Here is a 16,513-nt window from a genome sequence, read left to right on the forward strand (position 1 = left end):
GGTCTCAACTAATATAACTTGACTAGTGTTAGGAATGAAAGGCAGGATAATTTCAAGAAAGTAGCCTTATAAAGGGAAACCTCTACTCTGTATTCCTGTCTTTTCTTGCTTAGATTCTGGCAATGAATAACCATCACTCAGGAGAAACGATTTGGAGCAGGGTCTAATGTTTTCTATTGCTTTGCTTAACAAATGAGTCATACGGAGTCACAGCTGAATCCCTTGGTTGATGATACCTCTTGATGACAGTAGGTGGTGCCCTTGCAATGAAACCTGCCATAGTAAAGTACGTTTTAAAACGAGAATTCTGGGTCTTTATTATAGAAAATATGATTTATCCTTTAGATTGATGATAATACATCCAGTTATGGTATTTATTTGGAAGACTTGGTGTCATTAAAAACGAGTTGGAAATGAAGGGTGGAATAATGTACTATTTTCATTTTTTATATCCCCCCTTTTTACGAACTACAAAATATAATTTGAGCTAGCCATTATAGATGTAAAATATTTTATTTGTAAATGCTGATCTTCTAAATCTGTTTCCACAAATTCCAAAACCCATAACACTCCGTATACTTCAAAAAAATTCATTTTTGCCGACATTAGATACTATTTTACAGGACAGAAAAAACTGTAGGACAAATACTGGTAGGATGTTGGAATTTTGTACAAGAGAAGAAAAATATTCAAGAAACAATTTCATACAGCTATTTATCAAGAGAAAAATATATACAATTGATTCTTCTGTAGGATAAAAAATACATCATGCCATATACATTACAAGATAAAGACTGTGACTGGCTAGAGCAACAGCTTACAGCCCATCTTTTTAGTGCACTGCACACAGAAAGAAAAGCTTAATTTTATACTTAGCCTGTGAAGTGTCAGTACCGGAATTTTAAGTACAAAATAAAAAGCAAATCTGGTTGAAAAGGCAGATTAATTTCTACAAGCAAACACTATTTTGTGTTTATTTTTCTTTAAAGAAATGTAAACAAAAACAATCCATACAAACGTCTCTCTTTTTCCAATTACATTTTCCAAAACCATTTTGCGGGAGTTCTGCAGCTGCAAGCATAATTACATATATATTTTTTATTTACCATTTTTGACATTTCTTTCTCCACTTTCTAAACATGTTAGAAATAGGCTTTTGCTACATGAATCTCTTGTGCTAACATGATTTTGGTGATCGATCCCAGAATATTTTCTCGAAAACAATCGGTCTCCATTTTGGGAGGTTTCAGCAATTATTCACAGTTATTACAAATTATAAGCACAAAAAACCTGACTTTAGAAATAGGGATGCAACAATATGATACGAAAGAAAACACAAACAAAAAATAAACTGGTCTGCTTAATTAAAGTTCTATACATGTTATGATCAATAAATATATATGCCAACTGCTACAGTCATTTTCTAAAGGAAAATACTAACAAAACAAATCACAACTGGGATCTAAACAAAAACAAAACACCCTCTTTTAAAACTATATTTTGGTTACTACATAACTGTAATGGCATTTTAGCAATACACAAATTCATATTGTAACATCCCTATTGCAATTATATGATTAGAACCAAACTGCTGCAGAGTCTGGTAGCATTTGGTCAATAACTATTTTATACCGTTTTCTCTCTCAAAATATTTACACGTATACAAAGTAACAGGTTTTGTTAATTCTGCGAGTAACAGCAGCAGCTTGGCTTTCTAACTTTTTCTTTAAAAAATAGCTTCATTCACTTATTCAATAATAAATACAAAAAAGTTTCTCTTATTTTACAGAAATCAAAAAAACTACAATAAACTGACTCATGGAATCAAGTATTTAAATGTTTTAGTGCAATTTATTTCCCTTAGCTCTATCCCTAAGGAAGTCATTTCAGTACATTCCTTGTTCAGTGGTGTCTACTTTTATTAATTGTTTATCTTTATTCAGAGGGCCTGCCCCTTTATCAAATAAGGCTGTGGCCAGCACTTTGGACGTCTTCCTATCGCTGGTGATTTCAGTCTTACATTCATATATGCTCAACTGCAGTCATGCCTTCGGTCTGGCCAAACTGCTTTTCTCTATGAGCACGAGGCAAGTGCTGGACAATCCTGCAACTGCGGCTCCGCGGACCCCTTCACCTCTGGAAGTTTGCACAGTGTTCTACCCTCCTGCCTGGCTTCTGCTGGCACTTGTGATAACTTCGTCGAGTTCAGAACTTCCAGAAGCGATCCATCAAGGAAGATTATCCTTTTTAGCATAATCTTCATGTATGCTCAATCACTTTTCTCCAGGGACGAATAACCCTCAAGATAGAAAGGAATGCGTTCAGTTCATCCATTTTCGGCAGTTTACAGCTCCACAGTGGCATGGGATCTTGTGCTGGTCATCTTCAAAATCAAACTTGTAATCATAGCAAAGCTATAATAAAGAGAAGAAAAAAATGTGTTATGTTTCCATTAATCAGCACACACCTGTTCTTTATATGACAACAAAAACAATGTGCTGGGATAGAGATAAGGTGGTAGAGGCAGACAATATGGCCGTACAAAAATATTATTATATTTATTTGAGCTATTTCTAATGCACCTGATGGGAAAGTGTGAATATTTTGGATAAAATGCATTAAGAGTAATAATGTTAGGTCTAGAGAGGGTCTTATTTAAACACCTCCGGCCGCTAACAACCAATTCTTTTGAACAACATTTAAATATCAAGGGATTAAGTTTTAGTTGGTTTTCGTGTTTTATCATCTGACATATAATGTCGTCACAGCTCCTTGAAAACAAGCTACCGCCACAAAGGACAAAATTTACTTTTTAAAGCAAATGTTTACATGTATTTCAGCTTCTTAATATTTAACTATATTTTTAAGGTTCAAGGATAAACTTTAAGCTTTAAACGAACCTTAAAGAGCAATATTCTGGAATAGGATATGGACTTTCTTCTCAAATGTTAGCATTCAAAAACGTCAAACAAGTTGCAAAACATACTTAACAATTACGAAGTCTTGAAGTTTACAAACCAAGAACACAGCTTAGAGAAGGCCTATCACAAAAAAAGCTGATGACACCTCGGGCTTTCACAGTGCTGCAGAATTAAGGATCTAGGGCCATATGTGCTAAGAACTGAATCACAAAAAGAAGAGGAAAACTGTACACCAACTTTTTGCGAATCAATTCTAATGTTGGTAACTAACCTATGTATTAGTAGGTTTGTTCCCAAAATTCCCATCCCGAGTTAGTCTCAGACGGGGATGTCGTCGACGGAAAGGCCTTCTTCGTCGATGGTAAGAGAGCTGTCGACGCCTGAGTCGTCGTCAAAGAGTTTGCCGACGGTACCTTCAGGATTCCCGTCGACAGAGGAGCGTCGACGATCGACGGGACAGTTTTCGTCAACGAGATGGGTCTAACCTGGACGTACACCATCGTCAACGGTGAGGAGGCTGAAGACATCACCATAGATGGTTTTGGTGAAGAGAAAGTCACTGTTGAAGTGGCAGAAGTGACCACATGCAGAGATGGCGATGATGAGGCTGCTCCTGAGTCTGCCAAGGCCTGAGGTGAAACCTTATGGGCAGGTGCTTTGGAAATTGCAGATTTTCCAGATTTTCCTGAGGGTGCAGATACTACAGGTGGAGACACCTTCTTGGAAGTAGTAGGCAAACCAGAATCCTGAGAGGATTGGGCCTTTTTTACAGTTTTAGCCCTAGGAGAAGCCAACTCAACCTCAGATTTTCTCTTCTTAGAGGAGACAGAAGACCCCGAGGCAATGCTCCCTACCTCTGAAACAGGGTTATCCTTGTCCTTAATGCTTTGAAGCCACAGGAGCAGACGACCCTCTCTGTCCCTGAGGGTCTTTTGAGGGAAGGTTCTACAGATTTTACATTCCTTCGCCTCATGATCAGGATACAGACAGTAGATGCATTTTTTGTGAGGATCCTCCTTTAACAGCCTCAGCTTTCCACAGGAATCACAAGCCCTAAAAAGGGATTTAGAAGTAGACATTCTTTGAAGGTTAACAAACCAACCATAGTAAGAAGAAACTGAGCAGAGCTCAGGGAGACTCCCTTCACACGACTTGGGGTAGAAAATCTGAGAACCTGAGCCTCTGGGGAGAAGATTCTGGTGGGTGCTGTCGCCTGATTGGCTGCAGTTTGGTCTAACATAATGACTACGATAGTCATGAGTGTGGGAGTTTTTGCTCCTGTAAGCTAAGTCTACTTTACTTCCTGGTTGGTTATTACCAAGGTTTTTTGGTTATTACAGGTATATTATTGCTTTTTTGACTCCCACTCCGACGACGGGGAATGATTCAGGCATGTGAATCTATGAAAGACACCCCTAATACTGGAGAAGAACATAAGTTACTTACCTGTAAACTGTGGTTCTCCAGTATTGGTGTCTTTCATAGATTCACATGCTTGAATATTCCCCATCGTCGAAGTGGGAGTCCCACGGTACATAAAATAGCAGTAATATATGCATGTATATATGAGAAATATTATAAATAAAATATACATACATATAATGCAATAAAAATGTAAACTTAAAAAGTACCATAGAACAGAATAGGCCCATTGAAAAGCCCAAGGGAGAATTCACTTTAGTAACTTATAGGAGTCATTATGTGTTGGTCCACATTCCTGCCAATCAGGCTGTAGCCTCCTCTAGAACCTTCTCCTCAGAAGCCCAAGTCCTCAGATTTTCGTAGCACAAGTAAGTATAAATGCTTGAGGAGAAGAGAGCCTCTGAGGGGAGGATGGGAGGGTCGCATGTGAATCTATGAAAGACACCAATACTGGAGAACCACAGTTTACAGGTAAGTAACTTATGTTCTTCTCCAGTATTAGGGGTGTCTTTCATAGATTCACATGCTTGAATAAGAATAGAAAGCAGTAAAACATACATTAGTCATAAAGGAAGATGCAAATTAAGTTTAGGCATAACTTATCACTTAATAAGCAACATTAAAAAACCAAAACATGACAATACCTTTATGACTGGAGGCGGGTAGCAACAGAGGCTCACCTTTATCGGAAAAGATTCCGTAGCACCGCTTGACCCACTGCCGCATCCGCGGCATCTGTTGATTGCAGGCAGTAGTGCTTCGTGAAAGTATGGCTGCTGGACCAAGTAGCAGCTCTGCAGATTTGTCTTAGAGGTACCCCCGCAAAGAGGGCAGCAGAAGTTGACACAGCTCTCGTGGAATGTGCTCTAGCAGGAGCAGGAAGGGGCTTGCCAGCCCGTTGATGACAATAGGATATGGCAGACGATAGCCATCTGGTGATAGTCTGTTTAGTTACGGGTTGTCCTTTGCATACTGGGCCATATGCAACAAACAATTGATCAGACTTTCTGAAGGCAGCTGTGCGTTGAATGTAAAATTGAAGACAGCGCTTCACATCCAGAGTGTGTAAGGAGCGCTCCGCTGCAGATTGAGGTGCAGGGAAGAAAGTCTTAAGAACAATAGGTTCATTGAGATGAAAGTCACTGGGAACCTTAGGAATAAAACTGGGATTTGTTCTCAAGGTAACAGCCTCGTTGGAAAATTGCAAAAACGGTGGCTGTATAGTAAAGGCTTGAATGTCGCTGACGCGTCTAGAAGAGGTCAGAGCAAGTAACAGAGCCACTTTCCACGTGAGAAATTTCAGATTGGAAGAATGGATGGGCTCGAATGGAGGCAAAAGCAGCTGAGACAAAACTAGGTTGAGTCGCCATGAAGGTGGGGGCCGACGGATTGGAGGGAACATCCTAAAAAGGCCCTTGAAGAACTGTCTTATGATCCTGGAAGAGTACAAAGATGTTATGCCATCATGACGGAAACGAGAGATAGCAGCCAGAAAAACCTTAAGGGTTGAGTGAGATAGTCCTGATTTTGCTAGCTACAAAAAGAATGGCAAGATTTGTTCTGGCTGAGCACGCATGGGATCTAGTGGAACACCAAGCGCAGAAACGCTTCCATTTCAGCTGGTAAGTTTTGACAGTAGATTGTGCTCGAGCATTTGCTAGCACTGTCCTACAATCTTTGTCGATATTCATGTGTGCAAATTCATTGTACTCAGGTTCCAAGCATGAAGTTGAAGGTATGCTGGATCCGGATGGCATAATTGGCCTTGATGCATTGTGAGAAGATGTGGCAGAGGATGCAACCGTATCGGTTGTGTCAGAGAGAATAGGGGGAGATCTGAGAACCAAGGACGTCTCGGCCATTTGGGTGCGATCAGGATTATCCGACATGGTTGGAATCTCATTCTGTGTAACAGACGAGGAATGAGCGGCAGAGGAGGGAATGCATAACTGAAGGCGTTCGACCAATTTATTGAAAAGGCATTCCCACTCGACTCCTTGTGTGGATGCCGGCTCGCAAACCGTAGACATTTCCTGTTGAGAACAGTTGCAAAAAGATCCAACTGCGGTCGGCCCCACTGTCGGAAGATGTAATCCAACGTTGGTTGGTGGAGTTCCCATTCGTGGTTGTCCGAGAGGGCTCTGCTGAGCGCGTCCGCCAGCACATTGGCCACACCTGGTACATGGATCGCTTGGAGATGTATTTGACGTTGGAGAGCCCAGTCCCATATTTCCTGTGCCAGCTGTGATAGCACGAGAGATCTTGTGCCGCCCTGTTTGTTGATGTAGTGCATGCTGGTGGTATTGTCTGTCTTCACCAACAATGTCTGTCCCTGCACTACTCTTTGAAAGGACTTCAAGGCCAAGAAAATCGCCAGTAGTTCTAAGCGATTTATGTGCCAAGTGCGCTGAGACGCCGTCCACTTGCCTCTCACAGACATTCCGTCGAGATGAGCACCCCAACCTTCTAGGGAGGCGTCTGTCGTCAGTGTCAGTGTTGGTTGTTCGTCCTTGAATGAGCGACCTGTTGCTATGTTTGGAGGATGAGCCCACCACTCCAAAGCTCTTTGTATGCGGGGCGTCAGATGGATCTTGTCCTCGAACGACCCTGATACCTGCTTCCACTGGCTGTCGAGTTCTTCTTGAAGGACTCTCATGTGCAGTCTGCAGTTGGGAATCAGTTGAATGCACGAGGAAGCCATGCCGAGGAATGATTTGTACATCCGGACAGAAACGTACTGCCTTGACTGTAGGAACTGAACTTTCTGCAACATTCGGCTCTGACGTTCCTGTGAAACGAACACTTGCCCTAGCCGAGAATCGAGCGAGGCTCCTAGAAAATCTCGTTGTTGAGAAGGGCGAAAGTGTGACTTTAGGCAATTGATGGAGAAACCTAACGTTTCGAACAGGGATATGCAGACTTGTGTGTGTTCTTGTGTCAGTTGGAAAGTCCTGGCTTTTATGAGGCAGTCGTCCAGATATGGATAAAACTGGATGCTCTGTAAGCGCAGGTAAGCGGCCACCGGGGCTAGGATCTTGGTAAATACCCTCGGTGCCGATCGAAGGCCGAATGGAAGGACCTTGAATTGATAATGAAATTGGCCGACTGTAAAACGAAGGTATTTCCTGTGCCTGGTGTAAATAGGCACATGGAAATATGCATCTTGAAGGTCTATTGTCGAAAAGAACTCTCCTGGAATGAGGAAATTCAAGATTTGAAGCAGGGTTAGCATCTGAAAAGTCTTTGATGCGATGAACTTGTTTAGAGCCCTCAGATCCAAGATGGGGCGCCACTCTCCTGATTTTTTCTTTACTAGAAAGAAACGGGAGTAGAATCCCTTGCCGCGTTGACATTGCGGTACCAATTCTATGGCTCCTTTCCTGATCAGAAGCTGCACCTGGGCCAACAGTTCCTTGAAATGGGGAGAAGGTGGGCCCGAAGGCGGGCGAGCGGGGGGAAATTTCGTAAATTCCAGGGTGTGTCCTTTTGAAACTACATCCAAGACCCATCGGTCGTTGGTGATGTTCGACCAGTTGCAGAAGAATTTTGAGATTCGACCTCCAAGATGCACAATCCTCTCACTGTTTTTTGCTGGTGTTTGCACCACCTCTGTAGTTGGACTTCCGCTGGTAAGGTCTGGAGGTGGATGAACGATTTTGGGACTGATAGGATCCTCTTTGTCTGTTGTCGTAAGTGTATCCTCGATATTGGCCCGTGCCTCGAAAAGTAGAGGTTCCTCCTCCTCTACCACGTGCCCCACGAAATGGCCTCTTTCTGTATTGAAGAGTTGCTAAGGACTTCGCTGTGTCCGTGTCCTTTTTGATGAGTTCCAAAGCATCATCACCGTGCTTACCGAACAGAGACTCGCCATCGTAGGGCAAATCAAGCACTCTGGATTGAACTTCCGGACGAAAGGTTGTCGACTTCAGCCAGCCTTGGCGACGCAAAACTGCAGCACCCGCCAATTGTCGGAAACCAGTAGAGGCTATATCTACGGCACAGTCGATTATTTCGGTTGAAATCTTTTCTCCCTCGAGAATGATGGCCTGTGCTTCATCCCGGATGGAGTCGGGCATTTGGGGGAGTAGACCAGCGATCTCGGACCACATTTGACGGTCGTATCGACCCAGAATGGCTAAGGCGTTGGAAGCTCTTACCGTTGTCGCTGCCATTGTGGTAAATTTCTTACCAATTGAGTCCAATTTACGGCCATCCTGATCCGGGGGGGAAGTCAGGGGTATGGCTGGATTTCGAGACCTTTTTTGTGCCGCCTGAGTGATCACTGAATCTGCTTTAGGCTGTGAAACTAAGCAGGCCGGGGAAGTAGGCGGTGCTTTATATTTTTTGTCCAGTCTAGGCAGAACGGCTGGAATGGAGTTAGGACGTTCCATTAACTTTAGACCCTCTTCCCATATGTGGTCAATGATAGGGATGGTATGAGTTTGACGTTGAGGCAAGTATTCAAAGTCATACAAAAAACATTCCACTTGTTGCGTTTCCAAGGTTAAGTGGAACCTCTTTGCTGCACGAACCATAAGGCTGTGGAAACTCGCGATATCCACTGGTGGCGAAGTTCTTGGAGATGTTGGTGGAGTAGAGGGCGTCTGTGCCCTATAATTGTCCCAATCCTGCATTTCCTCATCATCAGTGTCATTATCTCCAGTGTTTTGTGGTGTTTGACCCTCAGTATCTGTATCAGGAGCAGCACCTAAAGGAGACGTATACGGCCTAGGTGCTGGAGACTGTGGTTGAGGCACTGGAGACGGAGGGTGCGGAGCTGGAGGCTGGGACCGCTGCACTTGGGGTGCTGGGGAAGGCGGCAGTGATGGTGGAAATCTACGATTGTAGTCATCCAGCATATGTTGCAGGTTTTTCACCATAGACGTAGGAATCTGTGTAAAGCGTTCGTAATTTGGTTGTTGTGAGCTATCCAATGGAAAAAGGACATTCCCATCTTCGACGGTATTATCCGCATACTCATCCTCATCGCTGTAGTCCTGACACTTTGTGTAACTCCGATGGACTGGTTGCTGGTTGATAAAGTTGATCCACTTCTGAATCATTTCCAGATTCCTCTGCTCCAGATTGAAATAATTTCTCCGGAGGTTGAGATCCACTCCTAATAGGACTTAGCTGTATAAGTGGGACAGACTTGAGGGACGAAGTAGAAACCACCTTGAAGGTGGTAGTAGATTGTAGAGGTTTTTGTGTCATCAACGAGCCCGTCGACGAGAGTTGTATAGCTTTAACACCCTCTAGTTGTTTTTTCGTTGGCGCCGCTGCATCCGGCGTAGGATTTTTATTTTTGGTAGACGATGATTTTTTGGTCGTCGACGAGGCCGTCGACGAAATTGCAATCTTGGCCGTCGACGAGGAGGTCGTCGGCAGAGCAGCCGTCGACGGGGGGTTCATCGTCTGCGTCGATGGTATCGTCGACGGAGTTGTCGTCGACGAGGATCCGGTCGTCGACGATGATGCCTTGGTCTTCGTCGACGGGAGAGCCGTCGACGATGGTTGCGTCGACGATGGTTTCTTCGTCGACGGTTTGATTGACGAGATCATAATAATGGATGAGATGGGTCTCACCTCCTGGCTGCTCGTCGACGAGATGATCATCGTCGTGGCAGAACTAGTCGACATGGAAGAAGTAGTCGTCGACGTTGAAATTGCCAAAACAGACTTCGTAGACGCTGAAGACGTCGACGGACGCGTCGACGAGCCCGTCGACGAGCCAATGCCCGTTTTAGAAACGGAGGGCATGGTCTTGGGTCGAGACGCCAGAGAACCAGGTCCCGTAGGCGCGCCCTGAAGCAAGTCTTGTGAGGAGACATCCTTGGAAGATCCCAACTTTTTACTCTTCTTAAGAAAAGGAGAGGGGACTTCAGTCTCAGACCCACGCTTCTGAGAGGCTTTCGAAAAACCACATGACATACTCTCAACATCGGAAACAATGTTATCAGATGATTTCAACTTCTGTAGCCACAGAAGTAGACGAGCCTCTCTGTCCCTCAAAGTTTTAGGAGGAAATTTGCGACAGAGTCTGCAGGTAGAGACAACATGGTCCGGATAAAGACAGTAAATACACTTACTGTGTGGATCCTCATGAAAAAGGCGAAGTTTCCTACAGGATGGACAAGCCTTGAACAGAGTTTTCTTTGAAGAAGACATTTTGAAGAGAAATATGAAGAAACTTGAAAGAAACTGAGCAGAGCTCAGGGAGACTCCCTTCACACGACGTGCGGTAGAAAATCTGAGGACTTGGGCTTCTGAGGAGAAGGTTCTAGAGGAGGCTACAGCCTGATTGGCTGGAATGTGGACCAACACATAATGACTCCTATAAGTTACTAAAGTGAATTCTCCCTTGGGCTTTTCAATGGGCCTATTCTGTTCTATGGTACTTTTTAAGTTTACATTTTTATTGCATTATATGTATGTATATTTTATTTATAATATTTCTCATATATACATGCATATATTACTGCTATTTTATGTACCGTGGGACTCCCACTTCGACGACGGGGAATATTCAAGCATGTGAATCTTTGAAAGACACCCCTAATACTGGAGAATCTGACCTACCTCATGAATTTTATTGAGTTAGGTTGCAAATTGCAACTCACTCGTATGGAGGTCTTCACAGTGCTGGTGGCCTGCTGGTTCAGCAGGCCATCATGTCTGCCTTTACCTAAGTATGTTTACTTTTTGTTGTTGTTGTTAACAAACAAGAACTTTGAGCATTTGCACAAGTTACTACTTGTGTAACGATATATCTGTAAGAGACATTAGTTAGTGATAGATTCCTTACCTTAGAATATCCCCAGGCGTCAGACTGGATCCGGAATTTTTTTGCGTAGCAGTACCCTTGTGCGTCGGTAGGCGTCGTCTGCGGCTCCGCGTCCGTCGGCGCCGTTATGACGTCGTCGGAGTACTTAGACGCCGCCTCCGCGTGCTGACGTCAGTTCTTAGACACAGCTTTTCGCGCCAGAAGCGCTGAGCCATGTTAAAAACCAACACTGGTGCCATTGAAACTAGGGCCCTGAAAGGGGATGACCTTAACCTTAGATATCGGTTCGCAGAATGGGGAGGATGGGTGGGTCGGTAAGGAATCTATCACTAACTAATGTCTCTTACAGATATATCGTTACACAAGTAGTAACTTGTGCATCTGAAAGAGACACGTTAGTGATAGATTCCTTACCTTAGAATAGATACCCCAGCAATACCAACCCCGGTGGTGGGTCTGCGAACCAATATTCACACCAGAAAGTCCTGGAGGACGGAACGGCCAAAGAAGCCATCCCTTCGGACTGGACTGTCCAGGCAATAGTGTCTTGCAAACGTGTGCAGAGAGGCCCACGTAGCTGCCTGGCAAATGTCCTGCAAGGGCACTCCCCGGCCCAGGGCAGTTGTAGTCGACATGGCTCGGGTGGAATGAGCCCGCAATCCAACAGGGGGCTCCATTCTAGCCAAGGAGTAGCATGCCTGGAAACACAAGATGATCCATCGGGAGATGGTCCTCTCATGTACCGCCTTCCCCTTCTTAGCGCCCACGTAGCCAACAAAGAGTTGGTCATCCACCCGGAACTGGCGTGTGCGATCCAAGTAGAATGAGAGCGCACGTTTTGGGTCCAGACGTTGGAGCCGCTCTTCCTCTTTAGAGGGGTGCAGTGGCGGAAAGAAGGTTGGCAAAGTGATGGACTGCCCGATGTGGAAGGCTGTGACAACCTTGGGCAGGAAAGATGGCTTAGTACGCAACACAACCTTGTCCGGATGGACAGAAAGGAAAGGAGGAGTACAAGAGAGGGCCTGGAGCTCACTCACTCTCCCGGCAGAGGTGATGGCAACCAGAAAAGCAGTCTTCAGTGTAAGAAGGCGGAGAGGACAGTTGTGAAGTGGCTCAAAGGGAGCGCACATCAGAAATGTAAGTACAAGGTTCAAGTCCCACTGAGGCATCACAAACGGAACAGGTGGAAATGTGTGTGTGATGCCTTTTAGGAATTGATTTACAATAGGGGACTTGATCAAAGAAGGTTGATCAAGCAGCCTTAAGAAGGCTGAAAGGGCAGAAAGCTAGCCCTTGATAGTGCCCAGAGCAGAGCCCTGCTGGGCAAGAGAAAGAAGAAAGAGAAGAACCTCAGAAAGAGGGGCAGAGAGAGGATCCACAGCCTTTGCTGTGCACCATGCCACAAATTTGTTCCACCTGCAGGCGTATACCGACTTTGTGGAGGGACGCCTGGCTGCCAGAATGATGTTACAGACTTCAGGAGGCAAGTCAAATGGCCTCAACTGTCGCCGCTCAATCTCCAAGCATGGAGGTGGAGACTGGACAGGTTCGGGTGGAGGACCGTCCCCTGCTGCTGCGACAGAAGGTCCTCCCGAAGAGGCTGACGAACCGGGGGATCGACTGACCAATTGAGTAGCTCTGGATACCAGTACCTTCGTGCCCAGTCCGGAGCCACAAAGATGACTTGGGCCCGGTCGCGCTTGATCTTCTTCAGCACTCTGGGCAGAAGTGGTATAGGCGGAAAGGCGTACAACAGACCGCAACTCCACTCGCGACGAAAAAAGCGTCTCCGAGCTAGTGCCGCCTTGAAAATTCCAACGCACAGAACAGATGACATTGCGCGTTCTCTTCTGTGGTGAATAGATCTAACCAAGGCTCTCCCCTTTGCCGAAAGAGGCCTCGCGCCACGTCCGAGTTCAGACGCCATTAGTGATCCATCATGCACCGACGGCTGAGCTCGTCCGCCCTGGCGTTCAGAGAACCGGCTAGGTGTTGAGCCACCAGGGTCACGCCCTGGCGTTCCAGCCATTGCCAGAGGCGCAGAGCCTCCTGGCAAAGGGGTCCACGACCCCACCCCGCCCTGTTTGTTGCTGTACCACATGGTGGTGGTGTTGTCCGTGAACACTAGCACTACGCTCCCCCGGACAGAGGGGAGGAATGCCTTCAGTGCTAGACGAATCGCCCGTAACTCCAACAAGTTGATGTGGAGCCGGGCCTCCGATCTCCGCCTCTCCCATGTGGCCTCCCCAGCCCTGGAGGGACGCGTCCGTCACAACTACGTGCTTCGGTTGGTGAAGGGAGAGGGATCTGCCGCTGACCCAATTGCTGTCCGTGAGCCACCACTGCAGTTGTCTCGCAGTGCCCTCCGAGATCAGGACGTGGCGGACAGGTTGCCCTGATGCTGGGCCCACTGAAACTTCAGGTCCCACTGCAGAGCCTGCATCCGCCACCTGGTGTGATGCACCAGTAGGATGCAGGAGGCCATCAGCCCCAGAAGCCGCAGCGTCAACCTGACCGAGATCCGGGATAACGGCTGAAAGATGGGAATCAGAGCCTGAATATCCCAGACCTGCTGTTCGGGCGGATAAACCCGAAACCGCGCCGAGTCTAGAACCACTCCGATGAAGAGGAGCTTCTGAGAGGGGCACAGGTGTGACTTCGGCACATTGATGGAGAACCCCAGCTGGTGCAGGAGGTCTGCCGTCGTCTGGAGGTGGTTGATGACTGTCTGGGGCGAGCCCGCCTTCAACAACCAGTCGTCGAGGTAGGGGAAGACTGAAACCCCTAACCTGCGCAGATGAGCTGCGACCACCGCGATCACCTTTGTGAACACCCGGTGGGCGCTGGTAAGGCCGAAGGGGAGCACGGTGTACTGAAAGTGCTCGTGGCCAACCGTGAACCGCAGGTAGCGCCGGTGGGCCGGCAGGACGGGGATGTGGAAATAAGCGTCATGCAAATCCAACGCTACCATCCAGTCTCCTGGGTCCAGGGCAGCTAAGACCTGAGCGAGTGTCAGCATCTTGAACTTCTCCTTCCGGAGGAAGCCCTTGACGTTTCGTAGGTCCAAGATAGGGCGTAGGCCCCCTTTGCCCTTCTTGGGTACCACCACACCCTAATTCTGTCCCAGGAACGCGCTTGATGGCCCCCTTGGCCAAGAGGGCCGTAACTTCCTCCTGCAGAAGTCACAAATGATCCCCCGATACACGGTGGTTCTGAGGTGGCATGGCTGGAGGAGTCGCCTCGAAGGGGACGGAGTAACCCCTTCAGACGATCTGCAGCACCCACCTGTCCGACGTGACAGTGCACCAGTGGAGGAGGTGATGGCGAACCCTGCCACCCACTGGCGTCACATGGGCCTGAAAGCACGGACTAGGAGGGTTTCGAGGCGGATGCTGCGGGGGAAGGTGTGGACTGACCTTGCCGTTGTCCCCGACCGCCGCCACAGCGGTTCCCACGGCCGCCACCGCGTTGGGTATTACCCTGCGGAGCATGGCTTGCAGCACATGTGGGTACACCCCTCCCGTGGCCACGAAAGGAGTGAAAGGCAGCCGATTGCTGGCGTGGGGCCGAGAGGCCCAAGGACTTGGCCGTAGCCCTGGAGTCCTTAAAACGCTCAAGCACATGGTCTGCCTTGTCGCCAAAAAGGCGACGGCCATCAAACGGCATGTCCATCAGTGTGTTCTGGACATCTGCCGAGAAATTGGCTGACCTCAACCAGGCGTGGCGTCTGACCGCCACTGTCGTTGCCATCGCTCTACCCAGTGAGTCGGTGGTATCCAGTCCACACCGGATGGAATATCTGGCGGCATCCCGACCTTCCACAAGGGCTTGGCCGAGTTTGGCCCGTACCTCCAACGGACACTCTGGCAGCACTTCCGCGACCGTATCCCACAGAGAGTGGGTGTAGCGGCCCAAGAGGCATGTGGTGTTGGAAGACCGCAGTCCCAGACTAAGGGAGGAGAAGATCTTTTTGCCATACTGCTCATACCTCTTGGATTCCCTGTCCGGCAGAGCCGACGGGAATGCGGTCTGGGAATTGGAGGCCTGGATGACCAGGCTCTCAGGGGTGGGGTGGGTGGACAGGAAACAAGGGTCACCCGGGGCCGGGCGGTGGCGTCTGGCCATGTTCCTACCTACGGGCGAACCCGTAGCGGGCTTGGACCAAGTGCCTCGTTAAACGGCAGCAGAGGCTCGGCTGAGCATGACTGCGGCTTAAGGACCTCGGTGAGGAGGTTAGTCCTCACGGCCACGACGGGGAGCTCAAGGCCCAAGGCCTTGGCCGCCCTCATCAACACCACACTATAGGTTGCCCCCTCCTCCGTAGCCACGCTAGGAGGGGAGACAAAGCCAGTGTCAGGTGAAGTGTCTAAACCACTGGCCTCCCCAAGTTCACCTGCCCAGTCCTCATAAGACTGGCAGTCACATGCCAGAGGGTCCTCAGACCCCTCCCAATCCTCCTCATCACCCATCACCTGGTACTCAGGGTCAGCAAAGGATGGGGCCGATTCATGGAAAGTGAACTCACCGAACGGCGTCTGAATCGGCGCCGGAACCGGGTTGAGGGCGGCGTCTGGGACGGTGCCGCCCGAGGACGGCGCCGGGGGTGACACCTGAGGGGCCGGCGCCGGGGAGGTCGTTAAGTCCACTGGCGACGACCCTGATCCGGAACTGGATCCAGCGGGGCCCTGCGGCGCCGGAGCCGAAGCACCCGATGGCGTCGGGGCCAAAGCCCCCGACCCGCTAGGACCCCCAGACGGGACCACTGGGCCCGAAGGTGCTGCGGAACCCGTCGGGGGAGAGAGGGACCTCATGGCCATGAGGAACCGCTCGATCTCCCCCGGCGTCGCGTTAGGCCCAGGGACCGGAGGGTATGAGGCCGGACGCGACGCCTGCAACTCCGACGGAGCCGCGTGGGCGGTGCCACCTGAACCCCCAGCCGCGTCTGGGGGGAGTCGGAAGAGCGATGACGTCTCTTCGACTTCTTGTGCTTACCTGACGACTTTGACCCTGAGGAGTGATGTCGACTCCCGGAGCTATGATGGCTCCGCTCCCGCGACCGGTCCCTCGACCTCCGTCCGGACCGTGACCTCTCTCGGCGCGGGGCCAACTGCCGGAGTTCGAGTCGCTTACGGGACCACACCCGTCTAGTAAGGGCCCGGGAGTCGAGGCAGGTCTTGTCGTCGTGGTCGACGCCGAGACAGTGGAGACACCAACGGTGAGGATCCGTGACCGACATCAGCTGGTCGCAATCTTTACAGGGCTTAAAACCAGGCTTCCCTATCGGCACCGATCGGAGTCGAAGACTCCAAAAAGGATGATCAAAAGATCAAAAAAGTTTTAGTCAAAAAGTGACTAAGGTACCACTTTTTCCGGATCTGCGCTGCTG

General features: G+C 48.4%; 1 protein-coding gene across 2 annotated transcripts in view; it reads right to left on the bottom strand.

The window, feature by feature from the left end:
• Positions 1–497: 497 nt before the first annotated feature.
• Positions 498–16,513, bottom strand: part of KMT2C (lysine methyltransferase 2C) — a 1,555,522-nt gene continuing 1,539,506 nt past the window's right edge. For both annotated transcript variants that reach the window (XM_086941472.1, XM_086941471.1), the window contains one exon: positions 498–2,414. In XM_086941472.1, the coding sequence (XP_086797598.1) occupies positions 2,322–2,414 (93 nt within the window). In that variant the 3' untranslated portion in view covers positions 498–2,321. The remainder of the gene's footprint in view (positions 2,415–16,513) is intronic.

The sequence above is a fragment of the Lissotriton vulgaris genome, chromosome 10 (assembly GCF_964263255.1).
Source record: "Lissotriton vulgaris chromosome 10, aLisVul1.2, whole genome shotgun sequence".
NCBI lineage: Eukaryota > Metazoa > Chordata > Amphibia > Caudata > Salamandridae > Lissotriton > Lissotriton vulgaris.